This window comes from Dermacentor andersoni, chromosome 10 (genome assembly GCF_023375885.2).
Source record: "Dermacentor andersoni chromosome 10, qqDerAnde1_hic_scaffold, whole genome shotgun sequence".
Lineage (NCBI taxonomy): Eukaryota > Metazoa > Arthropoda > Arachnida > Ixodida > Ixodidae > Dermacentor > Dermacentor andersoni.
Window position 1 is genome coordinate 97,405,217 of NC_092823.1, and position 22,419 is coordinate 97,427,635.

General features: G+C 44.2%; 1 protein-coding gene across 1 annotated transcript in view; it reads right to left on the reverse strand.

Annotated features, from left to right (window-relative positions):
• Positions 1–4,140: 4,140 nt before the first annotated feature.
• Positions 4,141–22,419, reverse strand: part of LOC126544428 (protein CIP2A homolog) — a 47,341-nt gene continuing 29,062 nt past the window's right edge. The window contains exons 13-21 of the mRNA XM_050191745.3: positions 21,244–21,442; positions 19,370–19,432; positions 14,696–14,806; positions 14,181–14,252; positions 12,702–12,826; positions 10,296–10,409; positions 8,620–8,702; positions 6,881–7,020; positions 4,141–4,555 (exon numbers count right to left, since the gene is read on the reverse strand). Of these exons, the coding sequence (XP_050047702.1) occupies positions 4,412–4,555; positions 6,881–7,020; positions 8,620–8,702; positions 10,296–10,409; positions 12,702–12,826; positions 14,181–14,252; positions 14,696–14,806; positions 19,370–19,432; positions 21,244–21,442 (1,051 nt within the window). The 3' untranslated portion in view covers positions 4,141–4,411. The remainder of the gene's footprint in view (positions 4,556–6,880; positions 7,021–8,619; positions 8,703–10,295; positions 10,410–12,701; positions 12,827–14,180; positions 14,253–14,695; positions 14,807–19,369; positions 19,433–21,243; positions 21,443–22,419) is intronic.

The window sequence follows — 22,419 nt, forward strand, 5'->3', positions numbered from 1 at the left end:
GAGTTTTTTTTTGCGCCCATTTCTTTTGTTTATTAGTATTAGCAGAGTCCTTCCGTGTTTTTGGAAGGACGGTCTACGGTATTAGACAATTTCAGTGCGTCCCGTAATTGCGGCAAGTGCGGTCGGTTTGCCGGATGAGCGGGGGCGTAAACGTGAGCGGTCAGATTGGTGGCGCCAGCTGGTGGTGCAAAGCTCAACCACCTGAACACAGAGCAAATTACTATAGTCTTCTCAGCTGGGCTGTAAGTTTTCGACAGTGGCGTAATTGTGAACGCAATTACGCCGCTGCCGAAAATTTGCACCAGCAGCGAAGCAGGATATTGTGGGTTACTGCAATTTTATGTGTTTGCCTGGTTGAGCTCTACGCCACCAGGCGGTTGCAGCGCTCCGGCCGCTCACGTTTACGCCCCCGACCATCCGGTAATCCAGCCAAACCGGCCCCGTTTGCTGGAATAGCGGACACGCTAAAATTCTCTATTATTTTATTTAGTACGCATCGACGGTGTGCCACGTTAAATTAGGTTAGGCCGACGGCGCGCGAAACAGACGGTGTCACGGCCCTCCTCCCACCCGCCACTGACCTGGCGCCGCCGTCGCTATAGCAACGCTGCATGCGCAGAGAGCAGTGGGGGTGACGTAAATGCAAAAAAAAAAAACCTCTCCCCAGGCACGTAAGGGAAAAAACGGCCCTTTACTGTCGTTTCGTCCCGCGGCCATGACGGCTCGGCTATAACCGATTCACTTGCTAAATTGCTAGTGAGTGGATTGGTACCTCTCTTCGTCTGAGCCAGGCCGTCGTGAAAATATTGGATAATTTTGTGTATGTACCGGGTGTTTCACGTAACTATAATCAAACTTTAAAAATAGAGTGTACCTTCGTAAAGAAATGAGACTCGCAGTATATTTATTGTACATAGTTGACAAGCGAATTCCTTAATTGCAATTAGTTAATTACATTTAATTTCAAGAATTATAAATATCAATTTAGGTCATAAGTCGCATTGGAGAAGTTGTAGAGCATGCTCAGTGACAGCAATGAAGTTTTTTCGATGTCGTTATTTTTTTAGCGAGTCTTCTTTTCAGAGCTCTACATGTTGAAGCCCGCCGAACATTTAAAAATAAACTGTGCAGAACAATAGCGTCTTTGTTCGAATTTATACATACAGCGAAGTCTTATTTAAATGTACAAAGAGTGCCGGAGCCTTTGTTACTTTCTGCGTCAGTGCAATGTCAATGCAAAGTTGTACCGAAGGCCCTCGTCAAAACCACATCATCCACGATAATACAAGAGGTCCTAACGCCGCCCTTTTGCCTCTGTGGTCTCGCGCACCAATGCCGCGATCATATCAACAGAATCAAAGCATGCGCAAGCAAGTGCGCTTCCGAATCAGGTCTCACATTTTTCATCCTCGTTAACTTAAGCAGGGGAAGAGGAAACATAAATACCTTTTTACAACGGCTAAATAAGGCACACCCCACTCCCGAGTGTTGAAGTTGACTTATTCTGCGGCTCTTCCCTTTCGCGTGTGGGCAAACGCGAAAACGCAGAATAAATTCAATGTTACATTAAGTCAAGCTACATTGAAAGATGAGGCTTCTGCAATAACGAATTCCTCATTCATAACGAAAATAGAGCTTTTGTAAGCAAGAAAAATGCCATAAATAGACAATCGAAGTGGCACAATCTGTTGTCCACTATGGTACCTCTTGCGTGCGGGCGTCAGCACCTCTGATGCACAAAGCGCGGCCTGCGACCCACCACTGCGAGTGACACTGCTTTTCTCGGTTTACAACGGACGAGGCGGCAATGTGTGGCAATTGACCATTGTGCTGGCTCCGGCCTCCGCTCGGCTTTCCTCCTCGCGCTCTGTCAGCTATCACCATCTTTCATCCGCACTCCACGTTCGCTTTTTCATCCTTTTGCTGTGCTTGTGCGCTTTGTTACAAGTAGGCCGAGGGACGGTGCCCACGCTACAGCCGCAGGAACGGGCGCCCAAGAACTGTGCTCTAAGAGTTGCAATTGGGATGGCAAAGTATCGCACGAAGTAGCATTCGCAGTTTTATTGGCCGTACAACTGCAGTGAACATTCGCTTGCAAATTAAGCCAGCAGGCATGGTGCCATTTGTGCCCAGGCAAACACGAACCGATCTCACTCGATGAATACGAACTCACGCTGTTGTAGCACTTGCCTGATGAGTGAAAACTGGAGGAAGCGAACGTTTCTCCTGCCTGTCCCTTGATCGCATCTCCGAAACTTCTGTTTACGCGAGCTCCGGTACTAGGTGCGTGACAATTAGAGTACTTGAAGCGACCAGCAATCTTGGCTCACCGAAGATTTGCACCCACTGGAAACTACCTCCAATGTAGGACGTGCCGCAGCGCAAGGCTCAGCTAGATAGGCGCCCTCACCTGCCCCCATGTTGCCGCCCCCTTCTGTGAGCGCGCGAGAAGAGGGCGCGCATCAAGCCACCATCTTCCTAAGCTTGCCCTCAGCATACAGCGTGCATGGCGCGATACGATTTTATCGCATTTGGACTTCATACAAAACATCACGGCCCTCACCCGAAAAAAATTTTTGGCTACGCCTTTGCTACCGCCATCTTTATGAAGGAGAACAGGCCAGCGCATGGCAGATAGCCTTGTCGGCTACTTGTTGTGAAGCGCAGCTGCAGCCACGTGCAAAAACAAAAGGAGATAGCTGTGCTGGCCCTTCCACTGCCTGAACACCATCTTGCACGTTTCCTTCTTGCTGCGTTGACACTGTTAACAAGTGGAGAAAGGAAAGAACTGGTGGCACGACTACGATACCACTCGTACCCACCGTTTACTGAGATTGCTTGCGAACCTGCGGTACATGCAGTACGTATCCATATCAAATTCGAATGAAACTGTTCTTGTTCACGCGCATCCAACGAAAAAAGATGAAGATTGCGAAACATTCGTGACAGGGTTCCGAGCCAGAGCAGGAACGGTGCCCTTTTCTCCATTTATTTTAGGTGCTCGTCAACCACTGGTTGCGGTACCATGCAACAAGTGGTTTGACCAGGCTATTTTCTGTGCTCTTTCATGTTCCCTTTCATAAATGTGACGATAGTACCCTTGTACTACCCAGTTTTATTTTTTGCCGCGAATTTGCTCCACCATGCTGTGCTCAAAACTCCAGTGCAACAGGCTTGCATTGTTTTCAAAATGTGGAATCACGCAACACAGATGCAGTGCAGTTTTGAGGGCATAGTTTGTACATAATTATTAGTTTGTCACAGTAGAGTTGAACCGCATAATAACAGTTTCATCTGACACTATAATACCTTCCTTACATCCAATATTCCTTATAAGTTTATACAGGGTGTCCCACATAACTTGAGCCAAGAATTTTACAATGAAAGGCGCGTCGGAGGTGAATCGAACCGAAAGCATGCTATTCGCAATAACCTGTGGTAACTCGGACAATTTTTTTTTGCTTTTCCCATGGCTCACTAATTAGCCAACATTTTAATTATAGGCTGAGGATCCCAAGCATGATATGCATACTTGTGCAGCACCTTCAGAAACCACCGATAGAGTTGTTTCCTTTATGATACATCTCACATAGCCCTTTTTTTCGGGTTGCAAAGAAAGCCCAGCAAATATGAAGAAAGACATGTGACTGAGCGTTTGCACAGTGTTATTGTGCTGCTCTCAAGTGTGCGTTAGGTGAACAAAATCGGCTGCATCGCGAGTGGCGACGAGGAAGTGGCAGGGCGTTCTTTATCTCACTGGCAGCGCTCAACCAGCAGCATGCATTTTCTCAGTCATCTGACGGGAGCCAACCTTGTTTGCAGTGCTCTGAATACAACTGCTTGGTAACAAGCTTCTAAACTATGCTAGTTTTTGCCGCTTGCAATGAGGAATTCGTTGAGGTTAACGTGAGTATCTGGATACTTTACATTGCCACTTTGTTTGATGAAACACAAAATATGTTTGGCAATGTATTATGAATATCTTGGGAAACAGTTCCACCACAGTGATTGCACGTGTTGACGTCATGCCACTTTAAGTCACACGAAATAATTTTCTGTTTACTTAATTATATTTTCATACCCGCTTACCCTTTTCCCCACCAATAGCATTCAGTTTCTTCATAAAAACACACTACTTAATTCTGCAAAAAAAAAATTTTCATTTATTATACATTATGAAACTTCCTGGCCTCATCAAGGCAGCAAGTTCAGTCGTCGGAATGCGGAATGATAAAAATCGAGACAATAAATATATCTAAGTCAATGAACATGATTCGCAGTTAATACAGGTGTTATCATGCGGATTACTTCTACCTGACTTGCAACAATGCTAAGGCTCGCGTCGTAAGGATACTCAACGATGGCACACAATTAATATTAAAGCTCGTAGGGAGGCATGGCGTTGGTTGCATCACAAAATGCCAGCGCTGATGCTCTGGATCATCTCTTGCATCTTCTTGAGCTTCTCCAAGTCGGCAGTCACCTTGGCCAGCTGGTTCGTTTTGCTCTGCAGCGCCTCGTCCTTCTTCTGATACTTGGCCTCGAGAGCTTGCACCTGAAGAAGTGAGGGAAAGAACAAGACTAATGTGTAGCAGTACTCATCTATGGGGCAGAAACCTGGAGGCTTATGAAAAGGGTTCTACTTAAGTTGAGGACGACGCAACGAGCTATGGAAAGAATGATAGGTGTGACGTTAAGGGATAAGAAAAGAGAAGATTGGGCGAGGGAACAAACTCGAGTTAATGACATCTTAGTTGAAATCAAGAAAAAGAAATGGGCATGGGCAGGACATGTAATGAGGAGGGAAGATAACAGATGGTCATTAAGGGTTACAGACTGGATTCCAAGGGAAGGGAAGCGTAGCAGGGGGCGGCAGAAAGTTAGGTGGGCGGATGAGATTAAGAAGTTTGCAGGGACGACATGGCCACAATTAGTACATGACCAGGGTAGTTGGAGAAGTATGGGAGAGGCCTTTGCCCTGCAGTGGGCGTAACCAGGCTGATGATGAATGTGTAGCAGATGCCAAGGGTCGATGTTTAACTGCTTCTTCCCTTTTTAGCCAGTCCACTGTTGCATTAACACAGTTGACACAAGAGAAAGGCAACTTAGTTAATGCTACAGTTATTGCTTGTTGCTGGGCCTTGCTGGTACGTCTTGGCACAAGTTTAGAGTGCAAGCAAAAACAAGGAATACAAGGACAGAAAAGGTTCTCATACTGTTCCCGCTCTTGTGTCTTTGCGCTTTGTATTCTTTTTCAAGCACTATAAATTTTCTAACTTGCTGATGGAACTTTAGCTCCAAAAGAAAGCGACACCGGCACCAATATTGACATTTATTTTTTCGGTAATTGCAAATGCAAACATCAGTGTTTGTTCCAGTTTTTGAATTATACAATACTATGAAAATAAACTTAACAAACCATCGAATTTCATGGTTCATAAACACTTCTGAAATGCCAATAAAAATATTTCCAAGCACTGAAGCAAGCTTATGTATATGTTTGGAAGCTTGAATAACAGAATGTCATCTTCAATAACAAGTAAGCTCACTTACACATAAAAATGAGAAAGACACAAAACAAGCACTTGGCAACCAATCTAGAGCTAACCACCCCAATGGATGGGCCTGACTTTTAGACAGCACCAACTTTGTGACCTTGATGTCCGTACAAAATCTACAAGCTGTAGTAGAAAACCAAGTCCAATAATCTTCAGACACTGCATGAGATAATGGTTTTCAAGGATTTCTACAAAGCCTGAACCATCTAACACGAATCAGAACATAAAATCTCGGGGCCTTTTCTGATTAGACATGTTTTTAATTGTAAGTTTATAGTTTCCACATTCTCTGCATTAATCTTGTGGATACGCAACCGACGAGATGAATGCGAAAATTCTTGGATGATTGGGGTGCCCGTGCACCATTCTAGTTGGGGCACTTTTATTTTGTGCTAGACAGAGTTTCCTGTATCGTTCACTCGGAATTTATCTGGATTCCGTTTGAATTTTGTACCATTTCCACATCATTCCAAAGGATCTGCATAAAACATGTGCAGAAAACACAAAAGTATTCAGCTGCACATGAGAGCATTCAAGCATGAAAAAAAAAAAAAATTCACCAACAGTTACGATACTCCCTAATGCAAAATTTGAGCACAGCTCTATGCATGAAAGGAAGCATGCATGTCAATATTTTGTATTATGATTGCAGAGGTACTCGGTTTATATTAGGAAGAGAACACTGTGAGTAACGTGGCTGGTGCAGACAATGTCTCATGCAGCACATTGCAAACAGAGCGAAGTTTGACACCACTGCCTCGCTGATCAGGGGATCGAAAGTGGCAGCACGTGGGTGACACGTGGGTGCGATTCACAGTAGCTGCCACAGACAGACAGACAGGCCTCCGCTCACGCAGCAATTTGTTTCCATTTATGATATCTGTGGGTGCACTGGCCGCATGCTTTATCGATGGCGTCATCGTGGAACAGATGACGGCATGCTACTCTGGCACCATCCCGTAGCTTTTCTTCTCAAGCTTTCACCATACCCTCCTCCACTGCTTTCCTCCTCGCGCTCTCTTCGCTACCGCCGTCTTTGATCCCCCCGCTGCGCTCCGTGTTCGCTCTTTCATCCTTCGCTGTGCTCGTTCGCTCGGTTACGCTGAGGGACGCCGCCGACGCAGGAACGGGCACCTAAGCGCTGCGCTCTAAACCAACTGCTCCTACTGAAATGCTGCTTATGCAGTTCAATAATCCTGTCTTTTGTAATATTAACATGAAAGTCATAGAATCCTTAAGGATATCACCACTGACTTCACAAAAACGATAAAGAAATACACATAAAGCATGGAACTGCCGAACTGCATACAAAACATCCCCACCTGCTGCTCCAGCGCACTGTTTTCTTTTTGGAGGGTGATGCTGGCCTCGTTTATGCTCTTGAGCTCTGTCTTGAGAGCCTTCACGAGGGCCATCTTCTCGTCCAAGTTGACTTGTAGCTTGTGCAGGCACTTTGCTTGGTCTAGGAGAAAACAAAAATAAAATCATGCAGATCAAGCACACTGCGGGAATCAATATCGTGAGCAGAATTTCGAAAGTAGCTGGCTAGCGTAACTTGGGGCTCGGTCAAGTCTTACTGCAGTCAACTTCCGTTAATTCCAATCTTGACAGAACCGACGAAATTGTTTGATTCGACCCAGCAGGTAATTCAATTAAGACGCAGAAGAGGCACAAGAACACAGCATCGTTTCATTCGGCAGAATCTGCTCGAGTCAAACGTGCCCCCGAATCAAACACGAGCCCGCTTTCAATGTTTTTGAAGTAGAAAACTAACGTATAAATCACATTAAAACTCCTCAACAAAGTATAAATCTAATGCGCACCCGATCTTTAGCAAGAAAAATGGCTAAGGGTGTAATATGTGTTGCACAATGGCGGCCAGTTTCCTGAAGTCATCTTTGCGGCAGTTTCTTAGTCGCCTTTGCCGGACGGTTTCTTCAAGTCAACATCGCCGCTCAGATTTTTGAAGTCAGCTTCGCCGCAGTACATTCGTGCTATGCGGCAAAGCTTACAATCGCTGAAAAGACATGGTTTCGTATCGAACTGAACTGCGCAAGCAACTTACGGCCCAATTTTTATTTTAAAAAATAAAGAGGTGCGCGTTACAATAGGGTGACTGCCATAATAAGACACTGGTGAGCTACGGCTACTGCTTCGGCTACAGCTACTGAATCGGCTAAAGATAGCCAATTTCGATGGAAGATGACGTGTGTTCAATGCACGCACTGTCCCCTGAGCTCTGCCGTGACAGACGCTGCCACTAAAGGAGCCGCTACTGGGGTCACCACAGGGATCAGGTGTATGGGTGCCAACTGGTCAAGTTCGAATGATTCGGTGAAGGCCAATTTCAGGATCGTAATAACAAAAGTTTAGGCCCATAGACATGCATGGGCATCAGCCGAGACTTTCGGTCAGGACCAAATCAACCGAAAATTCGAATTTACCGGATTCTAATGATTGGAAGTCTACTGTCCATGTAGAATGACCAATCGTGCGTGATGACGATGCCAAGGGGTCAGCACGACGATGACTGATTAGTGCGGTGCAGTAAGGAAACTGCAGCTTGTTTTGCTATGATGTGGGTCGACCATGAAGGTAGTGCGATATGTAAGCTAAGCCAATCTCTAAGGTGCAGTATGTCACATGGCATCCGAAATCACTAGCTACTACAAGAGAAGAGTGGGGAAAGTCAGTGTGCAAAGGAAGCAAAATGTCGCTATGTGACATGACAAACATGCCAGCCATCTTAAAGCGCTAGCTCGAAAGTGGGAAGCAGTGTAGTGTGGTATTCACTTGTGATGTCCATGAATATGTGGCCTAATGGGTAGAGCATCAGGGGCTTGCACTAGACATTGACTGTGCGTCTCAGCCGGATGGATCGCATCTTGTCATGTACACCTGCAGATAACGAGATAACATAGCGGTGCCCTTGCGGTTGCAGATTTCAATGCATGAGCGCTATGGGGAGCTTTTCCTCTAGAGTTGGTTATGGCAACCACGACTGCAACGATATGTTCAATCATACATCCTACCAGATGTCTTCGGGCCCTCGCATACTGACCTTTCATCTTGGCTTCGTGCTCCTTGAGCAGCTTCTCTTGGTCCTGGTTGGCCAACTCGAGCTCCTCATTCGCCTTGGTAAGCCTGCAGACATATAAATAGGAAAAGTTCAGCGAACTCGAACTATTCCTGCATCTCTGAACCTGCAATTGACAGAAGTCACACGAACCACTGTGTTTGGCGGCCAAGGAGCGATTCACAGCCGCCAATGTTCACGTTGGCAAGCGCGACCTGCCCGTCAACACACCAAAACGTCTTGCGATTGGTGCTATTTATGTTTGCTTGCGCTGCCACTGCCTCAGAAAGTAGGCCCGAGCATATACAGACGTCCTGCTCCTGCAACGCTGATTGGTTCAGAAGCTTTGCAACTGCTGTCACGCAACTAAAAAAAATCAACCAGCAAGCAGTTGACCCAAAACGGTTGCCTTTCATCCAAAGTGACTGATGATGACTGTTCGCTTTGTGAACAACTCACTCGCACGACCTCTGAGATGGTGTGAATGAGCCCTTATTGTGAGAGCAGCAGGCATTCACAATGGATTATGCCATCTTCTCAAGGGGTACTGCAATTACTTGACTGTAACGCGCACCCAATTTTGAGTCAATCAGAAAGGGCACAGACACCCTTTGAGCCAATGAGGGATGATAAGATTTGGTGTTGAGAACATGGCAAGATTGTTCAACAGCATGGCACATTTTGACAGCGTTCAATATAGTGACTAAACTGTAAGTGTCATGTGATGCCTTCCTCCTTGTCTCTAATTTCCCTCCTACACGAGAACAACGTTCCCACAACATGTCGAATGGATTACAGAAATCCTTGAGTACCAATGACGATAGCTTGTCACTATATTTTAGTTTTGTGAAGATAGCATAGGGCTTACCACTTTCTAAGAGCTAATAACAGCCACATGTAGCCCTCGGAAGAAGAGGAAGGTTCTCTTTCAGCTTGTGCCAATCATCTAAAGACTATACAAAGCAAAAAGTAACATAAAACTAAGGTTTTTAAATGATCAAGCCTAGATATTGAAGTTCCAAGTCAATCAAGAATGAAATCAAATTTCAATGAAACTTGTACTAGCTGGAGGTGAGACATAACAGATTTCTTAAAGCAATGTGTCACATTTTTCAATGATTCTTGCATTTTTTACAAGCTTTCTGCAATTCAATATGTCCTTTTGCATGGTCACAAAATACTGCCCAGTAACTGCATGATGATGATACACAAAGATTTTAGCTCATAAAATTGTAACCAAGTGGTTCCTTAGAAAACTGAGGACACTTTAGGCATATCGAGCCTAAACAAAGGCTTGTCAAACTTATTGACAATAAAATTAAATTTCATGCAGTAAGGCATTCTAAGCAGACAGCAAGCGATAAAAACCATTGTTTTATACATACAAAGTAACTTTGAAGGAAAGGCTACTTCACTCACTGACTATGTGTACAAATAAAAACTAAATACATTATGCTTAAAAGGCAGTACTTGTATCTTTTATATGGGGCCCTATCCTCTAGACGTATGTAAGCTCATTAGGGGCGCTTTCCCTCTGAATGTGAAGTTTGCGGTTATAAATATTGTCACAAGTAGAATGAAAAACATTTGTCATGAATAAAATAAGTGTATCATGCATAAATATTATCATGCGTGGAAAAATGCCAAGAAGAAAATCGTACGCTTCTAGCTTCAGCTTCATCGAATCGCCGTGCTTCTGGAGCATCGCAATCATCTCCTTCTGGGACATGATCTCCTGCTGCGCGGACTCCAGGCTTTTCAGAACCACTTCGTGCCTGCGAAGGGATTGACAGAAAAAAGGCTCACTCACAAATCAACAACTTCACAAGGAAAAAAAGAAAGGCAAGGAAGGAGTGGTTTTCCCAACTATCAAACACGAGGCAATCAGTATGCTGCAGCGTGTGTCTCAGCTAACCAGGCCCCATTGCAAAGTTAGATTATATATATTATGTTACATTGGAAGTTGTAGGAGCGTTTGACTGCAAGAAATTTTCCAAACAGTTTAAAAATTAGAGGAGATGGAAGAAATTGAACTGCTGCGTTGCCATGCTGCCAGGATGCGAGCTTCACTGTCAGCCTCGACTTGCATCTGCAAGCAACATTCCTTTCCTCCTACTTTCATACTGGAGCCAAGCAACCGCGTCACATTCATGTCATGATCCCGGAACCTGAAAATTCATGTAGTAAGGCGTTAGGCCCTCCCAGTGGTGGCATTGTGTGCTTCTGCATTCGACAATGTGCCGAATTCACGTGCCATAATCGGCGGCACCACAGGCAATGCATCTTATACAGCTTCATTCGTATGTGCAACTGATTGTGGCTGGAAATGGGGCTCGTTCGAGAGGAACGATTCGCAAGTTTCTTTGTAATGTCAGCTGTTTTCACACCGTGCAGTCACTCGACACTTTGCTTTCGCTACTGCCGCCACGTGATTGACGTGCCGCGCTTGTCTGTTTGCAGTGCCCAAACCTGGTGAGGGGCCTTTTAAATGAAAGCAAGGCTTTGTGCACTGGTGAAACCAACTGTGTGTTGCTAGCAGCTTTTTCCTTTGCGTTAATTTTCTGATCTACATATCATGGTGCACCTGCTGCCAATAGAGTCGGTAAAAATGCTGCGTCTTTCAGGGAGACAAAACAAACAAACAAAAATGCATTACTTATCCTACAAAATTTTCAGTTTTACCCATGAAAGCATAGAAAATGACCCATTTTGTGCCATCTGCCATTCCAAAACTGCTCATCAGAGCCAGGCCATCTCGGCCTCATTTGAAAGTGAATCCTTCCAGCTTTCTTTGCTGCCAAAAACAAGCCTTCAATGCTGTTTCAGAAAGAAAGCTACCGGGTTTTGTAGTTTGATATGCATATTTTTGCACTCTCCGATTTTTTGCACTCTCCGATTTTTTACACTTTTCTTGAATAATGGTCTCTGCATGTCGCAAATTTTGAGAGCGACACTGACTCCCTGTTAGTCATTCGATTCTCTTATTTTCTGTGTGAATGCTAGATAGAGAGTGCAGAAGCGTAATGGAAACATTTTGTAAGCTTGGAAAAATCACCCAACAAAGGTTCACACTTACAAAGTGGTAATTTTAGAATTTAATAATTTCGCCTAAAGTAAGGATACAAATATTCCAATGCTAAGTTGCACTCTTTGGACATTCAGAAACATAGCTGCTTAATTTCATCTCTTTTCTGCAATGCATTTTTTTGAATCTCACCTCCCAAATTGATAGAAAAAGAAATCATTTTGGATTGACTAACAAAAGTTGATTGCATATTTGCAATCAACACATAAGAATAAATATTTTCTGAAGATTTCACCTGTCTAGAGTCAATAAAAAAACGCTTCTTGGAACCCACGTTTAATTAGTGGTGGTTAATCTGTTCTTGTTAATTATCTGTAGTGATTAGTTAAGCCCCTTTTAAATAAAACTTTATGGCCAGAATGTCAATAGAAGGTTTGTAAGCACATTTGAAAACATCAGATCGCTTTCAAGTTTCCATTGCTACCTTTTGCACAGCCCTGTTTCCCACAACCGAGAGGAATTTTATGCCTTTGTTCTACCTACAGTTTCAGTGCCTCACTGGCGTCTCTTCCGTTTTTGTCTTGTTTAGGGATCATTCTGGCCTTGGGTTATATCTCGCCTTGTTCTGTTTTCTATTCATTGATGCATTTGATTCCTTTTTCCTGTGCTACTAATTTGTTCTCATTGTTTCGATTTTAGTCAGTACGCATTTATGCTAGTATATCTCAAGTTTTTCTTAACCCCTTCAGGCACCAATTAAATCTCTTGGTTGAATGCTTAGGTTGAAGACATTTCTTTCAAGTTATACTCAATGTATTTATGTTTGCTTGCAAATGCTATGCTAAAACTGCCCACTAAAGTGCCCATTACAGGATTGATCCTGCACAATATGGGCGAGTTGGTGATTTAATATTGACGTGTCTGCACAGCACAAAAGACGAGGATAGAAGAAAGGTCACAACACGGCGCCTGTGTTGTTTCCTTTGTTCTGTCCTCGTCTTTTGTGCTGTTCAGACATGTCGATACCAGGAGGAGGTTTCACCTTTTCGCTTTCACGTCGAGGTCGTTATTTCTCTGCTCCAGCTCCTCTACGTGGGCCTTCAGGGCTTTGATCTTGGTTCGCGAGGCCTTCAAGCTCTGCACAGTCTCTTCGGTGCGCTTCTCCATCTGAAAGCGGCAGCAATGTTAGGGCGCTGAAAACAATGAGCATTTAGTGGAATGTGCAAGCAACTGTATCACTACGTTGAAGAGGCAGGAGTTGCATTTCAAATTATTTCAAGGTAGCCATATACGGTGAAATAACAATAATCCGAAATTTCTTTATTTGAACTGATGGATAATTCAAACTGCTCTGTTGGTCTCATCAAATGAGAGAGAGAGAGAGAGGGGGAGGAAAGACAGGGAGCCAGTGTAAGTACCAGCTGGCTATACTGTGCTGGGGAAAGGGTTAAAAAGAATAAAAGGAGAAAGAAGAAACAGAAATTCACACAGTAACACGATGCTACACGCTACAACATTCAAAGACGGCCACACAATTCACAGGTCCTTAAAAACTTCAGCACAGCCCTTAAGGCCTTGAGTGCCGAAACCCGCCTGGACCAGTGTCCTAGAACTTTTTCTCCTGTGAAGGGGCGATTGTCCAGTTATCCAGCAATGTCTTGTGTATTTGAATAGAGAGAAACTCCCACAAATTCGAACACTTAAAACCACACTACGGTTACTTCGAACAATATCTCCCACTCCCATGCACCTCTTTTCGGACAAACCCCAAGCCAAAGGCCAAAGTCCAATGCATCGCTAGCTACCTTAATGTCGCCTGTTGTAAAAAAAGCGTGATAGAAGCGTGTGATGCTGATGAGACCTAACCGAAGCAAGCAGAGTAGCGCACACTCTCCCTTTTCCACGAAGCTTAAAAAGAGCAGGTAGGAGCCCCCAGCGTGCTCTTGATCACATTACTGTGGCTTACCTGCCCCCTTCATTCCTCCTAGAATACCCTTGATCACGTTGCCGTGCCACTCACTTCCCCCTCCCCCCACCTCCTAATGCACCCGCTTGATTATGTCCTCTCCAATATTGCGCACACAGGAGTACGCCGTGCGTCACGCCACCATCCTTCTCGGCTCACCCCCACATGTTTTCTTTCGCACCAGTGCGGAAGGTGTGAGGGAAGCAACAGTGCGTAAGATGCGATCTTATCGCCCATGGAGCAGTGGACATTACTTGTACTAGAAATCGAGATGGTTAATAGACTACTTTACAAAATTCCCCAATTAAGGTTTCAACTAATTACTTTACTGCCCATATCGCAATTAACTAATTGCAGCCTCTAAGTTTCCAAGGCATATCTAACTGGAACGAACTTCGTTGCTCTCAGGTTTTCCATAGTCTCTACAAATGTGTTAGAGAACTGAACACACTGTGTTAATTGAAAATTTCACATAATGTTTCAATAAATTGATGTTTAACTGCATTCTCGGATCTTTCACTAGGTATTCAATCACATTACTATACATAATCTTACTTCAGTCATCCTCTCCTCGGTGTCTTCAATGCGCCGTTCGGATGCCCTCAAAAGGCTGCGCAACTCTTCCACCTGAAAGCATTAGAAATAAAGCAACACAGTGGAGCCAGGGATGCCCTTAGAATGCAATACTGGCAGGGTAACACCACAAACGATAATACGAGTGGGGTACAGAATAATGCCAACTCTGGTTATGCATTACACTCACATTTAGTCGAGATTCAGCACTGCTCAAATTACACTTTATTTTTCAGCGTTTAAACTCTCAATGTTGCCGATGTCACCAGAGCTCACTACTTCATCGGCAAGCTTCCAAACATGGTTATCCGTGCAGTCTATGCTGTTAGATATTTGAGCAACATTACAATGCCCCCATGCACACAAAATACAATTTTTGGTACACATCCGTTCAAATATCTTACTTCGAAAGTAGGGGAGGGGGGGGGGGGGGGGGTGCGACTGACTAAATATGGTAGTGATCGAGAGACAGTGAAGGCCAAGACGGAAGCACACACCTCAGCCTCGTTCTTGGCCTCGATGCAGGTGTATTTTGTGACCAGGCGATCAGACTGCTGGAGAGCCGCAGTTTTTGCCTCGAGAAGTTGCAGAAGCTCTTCTTCACGAGCCTTTCAAAAGAAAAGTTACAAGCATGAACAAACATAAAAATTCAGAAAGTTATGCATGGTTCCACATTTTTCTCACCTATAAAAGTCCGGTTCACGGCAAAAGTGATGCTTCAGATACGTCGTTAACACTAATTCATCACTTTAACATGACTTTAAATGTAGGTATCTGCCTTTGATGCTTTTTTAAGAGGAGGAGGAGGCCAAATTTAGGTTTAAGGTCACTAAGGTCAATGAATGAAGCCAAAGCCCACTGGCCTGTACTCTAATCAGAAGTCTGGTACAGCAGCTAAGGCAACATGTGGAAATGAATATTGCCACGCTTCACTGTTCTACTTTATGCCAGTGCTTGTTTCCACAGAATTTTCGCTGTCATGAAATTATTGCTCGGTGCTAGACTGTACTCAAAATTTCACAAACAGTGTCACCAGTTCTATATGAAGTCTGTCTGAAAAGTAATGGAACCAGGTCTGTTCTGTGAGCTATGTAATATAAGGGCACAATATTTAAGTAATTTAGTAATATGATGTATTGGTAGCATATAACTATGATTTACTATACAATCATAGCACAATCTGTGCATGTGCTCTCTCTTCCCCTTCTCCATCTTTCATCGCCCCCATCCTTCTCCCATGTGTAGGGTAGCAAACTGGTTAACCTCCCTGCCTTTCCTTCTCCACTTTTTCCTTCCTTCCTCCTTACTATACAATCATAACTATAACCTTGCACGTAATTTGCTACGAAAACTGAGGAATGAAGCATGAACATGAAGCAACAAATCAACCTGAAATTTGTTGTCCGGTTGGGAAAGACTCCATCAGATGCAATTCACATGTCCCGATAAGTGTATCGATATTAGGCCATGTCAAGCACGTGTTTGAGGAACTGAAGAGGTTCAAAGAGGGGCTAGAGGAAGCGGAAGACGACGAATCGGGACAAGGCAGCAAGTCAAAGCCTTTGATATCCAGCTGATCCCAGCTGAAAGAAACATCACCATCACGGAAGAACCTCCCTATTGCCCTAGTCCTACCCCCTGCAACTATTTTTTTATTCCCCAAGCTGAAGCTGATTATCACAGGGACCCATTTGGAAGGCGTGGAGGCAATAAAGGGTCGTAATGACAGAGCTGCAGAATATCCCAGGAGGCTCCTCCCAACCATGCACAGAGGTGTTTTGTATAAGGATGTAAAGGTGTGTTAGGCTGCTGGGGGATTACCTTGTTGCTCACCGTTCGGCATATAAACAAATTGTCAGTGATATCAGTCCCGTCACTTTTCAGACAGACCTCATAAAAGCAGACTTGTCTAATCTGATTGAGTACATGTCCCAAACAGTGTACGGTCCTGAATGTGAACAAGCTCCAGCGATTGCTCTGGAATGCACAGCAAGACATGAGTACATAGTGAATAGACTTGACTAACAAGTAGGGGCGTGCGAATACCGAATAGGAGATTTCGAATCGAATCAAGAAAAAAAAAGCCGTATATCAAATCGAATATCAGAATCTTTAACATAAACATTTGTGCTTCCAAATTTTGTGCAAGAAACGCAATGCTTTACATGCTCAGGAGGTAAATCACATTACTTAACAAAAATCTTGCTAGCTATCAGTAACTTGGGCACCTATGAAGCGAGATGCATTGTATGCTCTGCTCCAAATTACAGTAGACTCCCGTTAAGACGAACTCGCTTAAGATGAACGCTCGGTTAAGATGAACAGTGGAAGTCGTTTGGTTTCCGATAGATTCAATGCAAAAAAAATCCGCTTAATATGAACACTGCACATGTGCTAATCGGTTAGGATGAACTTTCATGGCCGGCCATGCCTTACCTGTGCAGCTTTACTCGACCATTTGAGCAGCACATTAGGGGAAAGAAAGAAAAAAAAAGAGAAAAATGCAAGCTTTTCTGCGCCGTCGACCATCTGTGCAACGCGGGGAGATGAGGAGACCTAACCACCTCGATGTTTCTGCGAAGGTTCCGCTGCTCCTCTCCCACCCTTCCTCACTCACTCCTCTGTCTCCTCCCGGCCAGGCTACAAGAATTAGCCGTGCCCTCAAGTTCATTCTCTCCTTTGCCTCCCCATCGCCGGACCCTCCCCCTGTGCCCTGCACAGCACTGATGCGATGAGAACTTCATGCGAGGCATTTTCAGCGCTGTGCTACTCCCCTTCCCCCCCACCGCAGCACCTCCCACAATGATGTCTCCTCTTTGTCGCTGGAGCAGGTTCGAGTCGCGCTGGCTTTCTCCGAACTTGCAGACTGCAGGGAGGAAACAGGGCGCAGAGAGAGAGGGGGAGAGACCAAGCGCAGCCTGGCCAGTAAAGCCAGCGAAACTCGGAAAAAAAAAAAAGGCGAAGAGAAAAAGCGAGAAGAAAAAGCAGCCTGAGGAATACCTTAGAAAATTAAGTGAGATGTCTGCATTTGTAGCAGCCAGGCGATTTTCTCGACAGGCACAAAACAAATAACAGACTGGGTAAGTCAACATTGCCTGATGCCTTACTAGGGCAATGTGTAGTATACCACTAGTAGTGCAAGAAATGCTTATATTGCAGTTATTTTACCCTGAAAGGCCATTTCATTCATTTGTTCTCATATACGAGGTATTTGGACACACACTGCATGCTCAAACATCATTTTTAGAAGCACTCCTGATTAAACAAACTTCTGATACGATGAACACTTTTCATGATCCCTTGGAGTTCGTAGTCTACTGTAGTATGCCAGTACTGATAACAACTCAGTTTATATATGAAGGGTCTGGAAAATATTTTTTTTTTTTTATCGATGGAACGTTTGTCAAATAGATTTAGGTGCTTTTTTCCCTCTGAAGCTGAAGAAATAGCAGAGTTGTACTTGATACCAATGTGATTTTCTTGTTGATGCTGGGCCATATTGTGCTTAATGGCAATCTTCTATTGCTTAGAAAGTATACTGCTTTTCTATTTTCTTCCTGAATATAGGCGGGTTTTTCCATCATTGCAGGTGGTTTGTGTGGATTATCATCAGCTCATTATAAGGCCAATCTGCGCAACAGGCAAAACGGTGAATACACGTCATATGACTCAGTATACCGCTATGCATGGTCATGCGTCGACTGCAGTTGGCGCCGACAGTAACAAGTTCTCAAATAGGGAGGCCCACGCCAAGTTCAAGCGACGTCTCCTTTTGTTCCATCTGTTCATGTAGCCTTAACCGTTTTGATCGATCCGGTCGACCTGGTTGAAGCTTGTACCAATAACGATTGCGCAATGTGGGAACACTGCGCACGTAAAGGCACGCACCATGGCCGGGTCATTCACCGAAGGTACCGATATATTCCGTACCGCAATATTCAAATGCTCACTATTCTATTCGAAATCGAATATTCGCACACCTTTACTAACAACAGATTTGACAACTGTTAACTATGCTCATCACTACTGTTATTTTAGTGTTGGTTGTTTTTCTGGGCACAAATCTGTGCAGTAAAGAGAGAATTCTAACTCCACGATTCTAGCAGTGTTTTTTGTCTTCAGTGGCACTACAATGCGACAACATAGACTACAGCTTTAGTAAAGAAGAAAAAGAAACAAGCAAGAAATGTTGCAGAAACTATCCAACATTGTTTCTACAATTTCTTCTACAAAGCCTTTACACCTCTGCACACCCCTCGCCTCCTGGTGTGATGTCCCTCAGATAAGGAACACCTATCATGGTAGGCAAAAGAAAAGAGGCAGTGGCGCCTCCATTATTGAACAACAGGACGAGAAATGGCCCATGCAATGGGCATCAGTAGCTGTTAAATTTTGGGTTTAACCCTTTCAGATGCTGTGTACACAATTGTGTTCAGCAAGACAATGCATCAACAGCAAACCACTGATTAATGCAATGATATTTAAAATGTGTTGCATACATGTGGAAACACTTATTATTAGAACTGTGCTGAAATTTTGAGTAGCTTTCATAATTTTTTAGCAAAACGAATGGGAAGATAAGCGGTTGGGTGTTTTTACTCTGTGTCAGTATGTTATATGTAACGCGTTCACTTCTTTCATTGTTTGTCGCAATGTCATGCACCAGGCATAATTTTCAAGTGGCTGGATAAGTACTTTTCAAGCTTTGCAAAACATGAAATAGTTTATGTCCTCATATTTGATGTTCCTGTAGCGAGTTTTCGCATGGAGTCGAAATTTTGTAAACTTGACATAACTCACGAAAGAATTGAAAATTCTTAATCTTTTCTGCAGCTGCACACTTTCTATGATTCTGAAGATGCAAGAGATATAGTGAAAGCAAGTTTTCAATCAACGGGATAAAGTGGCGTCTGAAAGGGTTAACATCCAGAAGCAACTCGCGAGCTATGCCGCAGTGGGTAGCGAAGGATGAACTTTGACCACGTGGGTTTCACCAACGTTCACATGCGATAAATATAAGTACACAAGTGTTTTTTACATCCCGACCCCATTGGAATGTGGCCGTGAGTGCGAAGAGTCGAACCCATGACGTTGTGCTCAACAGCAGAACACTGTGGCCACTGAGTCGGCGGGTCATTTGCAGCCATCAATGCCAAAGTTGGCAAACTTACTTTAAGCTTGAAGATCTTGTTCTCGTAGACAGCCAGGATTTCAGACTGCTTAAGATCACCCATCTGCACAAAAATCATTTGAAAAGCTCCAATGAAAAGGGACCCCTCAGAATCTCAATAAAGCTGTAGCTAATGCAAGCACAATATGTGAATTTTATCTTTGTATGTACAGGTAATCGCCAGCATGCATAGCATCTCCATCACCATGACTGGGAAATGGCTAGAATAAAAGCAAGTCCCCTCACACCAAATAGATTTTGAGCATTTAGGCACAAGTCAAATGCAACGACTGCCAAATGCAATTGCTAAACTACCCCCTCCTCAGAAGAACGAAAAATATTTGGCACTTATTTAAATCAGGAAATGTTAGTATTTGAACAACCCTACCTGCCTTGTGGACTGTCATTGAAATCCCAGGCCACAAATAAAAAAAAAATTGGCGGATCCCACGCAAATGTGTGAATCTGTGATGAACTTTTCCTTGATGTTTACCGAAATGTCTCCACTTCTTCACTCGTATGTAGCTCAGTGCATACTCTGGTCCAATTTTGTTTCACCCAGTTCCTGGTCCGCACTCAACTTTTGATGCCGACTTCACTTCTTACCCCCTTGCTGCACTTACCTATTCAGGTACCTACCCAGTGAAACATGCCTATTCTGATTGATTAATGATTGATGTTTAATGGCGCAAGGGCATCTAAGGCCAAAGAGCACCAGGACATGTGTTATGGTTTAGTAAAATTGTGAGATTAGGACTATGATTTAAAATAAAGGCTGTATAGAGGCCTACACATAAGATATATCTTTAAATACTAGTGGATGAATTCTAAAATAATTACTAAGATAAATATAGGGCTTTAAATGCATTTGCTACAGGCACACATGTTAAATTATTCTGGATTGTCCAAGTCCCTTGGTGCACAATTCTTGCTTACGCAAGAAGCGCAAGAGCTCAGACATACTTTTGTGCATCAGACTGTGCCTCACCAGTGAGGCGCAATCTGAAGGTTAGGATGGTATGAGATGATGTCGAGAAAGTTAACTTGCGCAAGATAATTAAGCACTCTTTTATAGTTAAAAAGTGCATCCTCTGATAAGAACATCGAGGGATGGGGTGGTATATGGTGTGAGTAGAGTTCTCTAAAATGAGTCAATCGGTGTCGGTAAAGTTCAGGACATTGAATGAGGACATTTCATTCCCTGTGATCCCAGAGTGGCCTGGCACCCAGCATACAACAAGAGCGAGGTTTTGTTTATGCGCTACGTGGATCTGTTTAAGAAGCTGGTTAATTACAGGGTTTCGGCTTGGTTTGCCACAGGACAGGGCTGTGACAACGCTTAAGGAATCTGTGTATATTATAGACTTTTCTATCTTGTATTGTACTATATACTCAATAGTGATCAGAATACCGTACGCTTCCGCTGTAAAGATGCTGCTATGTTTATGTAAGGTTTTAGAGTTGGAGAAGTTTGGACCATGGGCTGCACATGATACCGAAGTTGCAGACTTTGAAGCATCAGTGAAAAATGCCATAGATTTATACTTGTCTTCGAGGGCCAAGAAATGTTGCTGAATGAGGGCATTTGGACAACTCTTTTTGTTAAGTTCTGTAAAGGACAAGTCACAGGTGACTGTACATTCATCCCAAGGTGGGATGGGTTCAACGTAGTCGCTTTCCTGCAGATCTAAGAAATCTACTCCGAGTTTTTCTGCAACGGATTTTACTGCTAACGGGAACGGCGGTGCGTGTGAGGGCCTGTTTGAATACAACTGACATGTGGACTGATCACTTATGAGTGCTTTGCATGGATGTTGTTTAAGGGACATGGTTCTTATTGTGTAGGGGCAAACAAGGCTTCACTTGAACGAATACCTCGAAACTCTGTTCCAGCCTGCGCGAGATCCTCTCAATGCTGTTCTCGACGGAGAGGCGTCTGTTGTGATTGTTGACAGGAGCGCCGGGACGTGGCATGGTTCCGGCAACAAGCACAGGCGCGGGAGGCTTGTCGCGCTTCGCTGGAGACTCGAGAGCCTTCCGCTTGCGGTTGACCGAGACCAGAGACTGAACGAACCTGCGTGAAACAGAGAGTTCTCCATGACAACACCGCAGCCTCGCGGAGCAAATATTACACGTCGACAACTCTGCAATTCAGATATCTCAGCATCTTAATCACCGGGCATTTCACGGTTCGTTTAATAATTTTCGTGTTGACAGGGGAAAAGTGGAAGCTCAGCAAAACAACACTGAGAGCCTTGTTCATAGGTCGGCACAACAGGCAGATATGCACTCACCAACTTTTCACAGGCTATCCACTCAATCCGAATCCCACTCCTCAGTACCCACTCATACTAACACTTACTCGCATCCATTGGGCCTGTTAGATTCACCTCCACTACCTGAACCAGCTCACGAGGTGCTGCACCTTGTCGTTCCTTATAGCAGTGCTCAAATGGCACCCTCTGAAACATGCTATTGGTTTCAAGAGCTGCAGGGATGATTCGTGGTTCTTCTGCACCTTCCCTACCAATGGTGCCGACTTGGTGCAGGCATGCAGGCGTATAGGTGCGAAGCAGCAGTGCAGCAGACAATGCAGCCCGCGGGTGTAAACGCCGTTGAAACTACACTTATGCACGTCTGCTGTGCCTAAGGAACAAGGGGTGTGTTCAAGCCTCGGAAGGTGACCATACCTGTTGTTCAGGACCTAACGAACTGACACGGACAGCGCACTTTGGGCGCACAAAACATAACGCCTGCACTGTGCCTGCACTTCAGCATTCGTTTTCAGATACTCGTTCAGGCTATGTGGCTGAAGTTCAGCCGCACACTTTCTGAACTTCTCGTGCCCCGCTGTGAACTGGTTCACTGATCTGCGAAGTGAATCAAACCAACCTATAGTTACTTCCATTCACACTCATCGGCACCGGCCTACACTCGCCAAAAGTCACAGATATTTGTACAGTCAACTTCCGTTATTTCGACCCTCAAACGAACGACTGAGTTGGTTAACTTATCCGCCGAGTCTAATTAAACAAAAAACAGAAAAAGAAG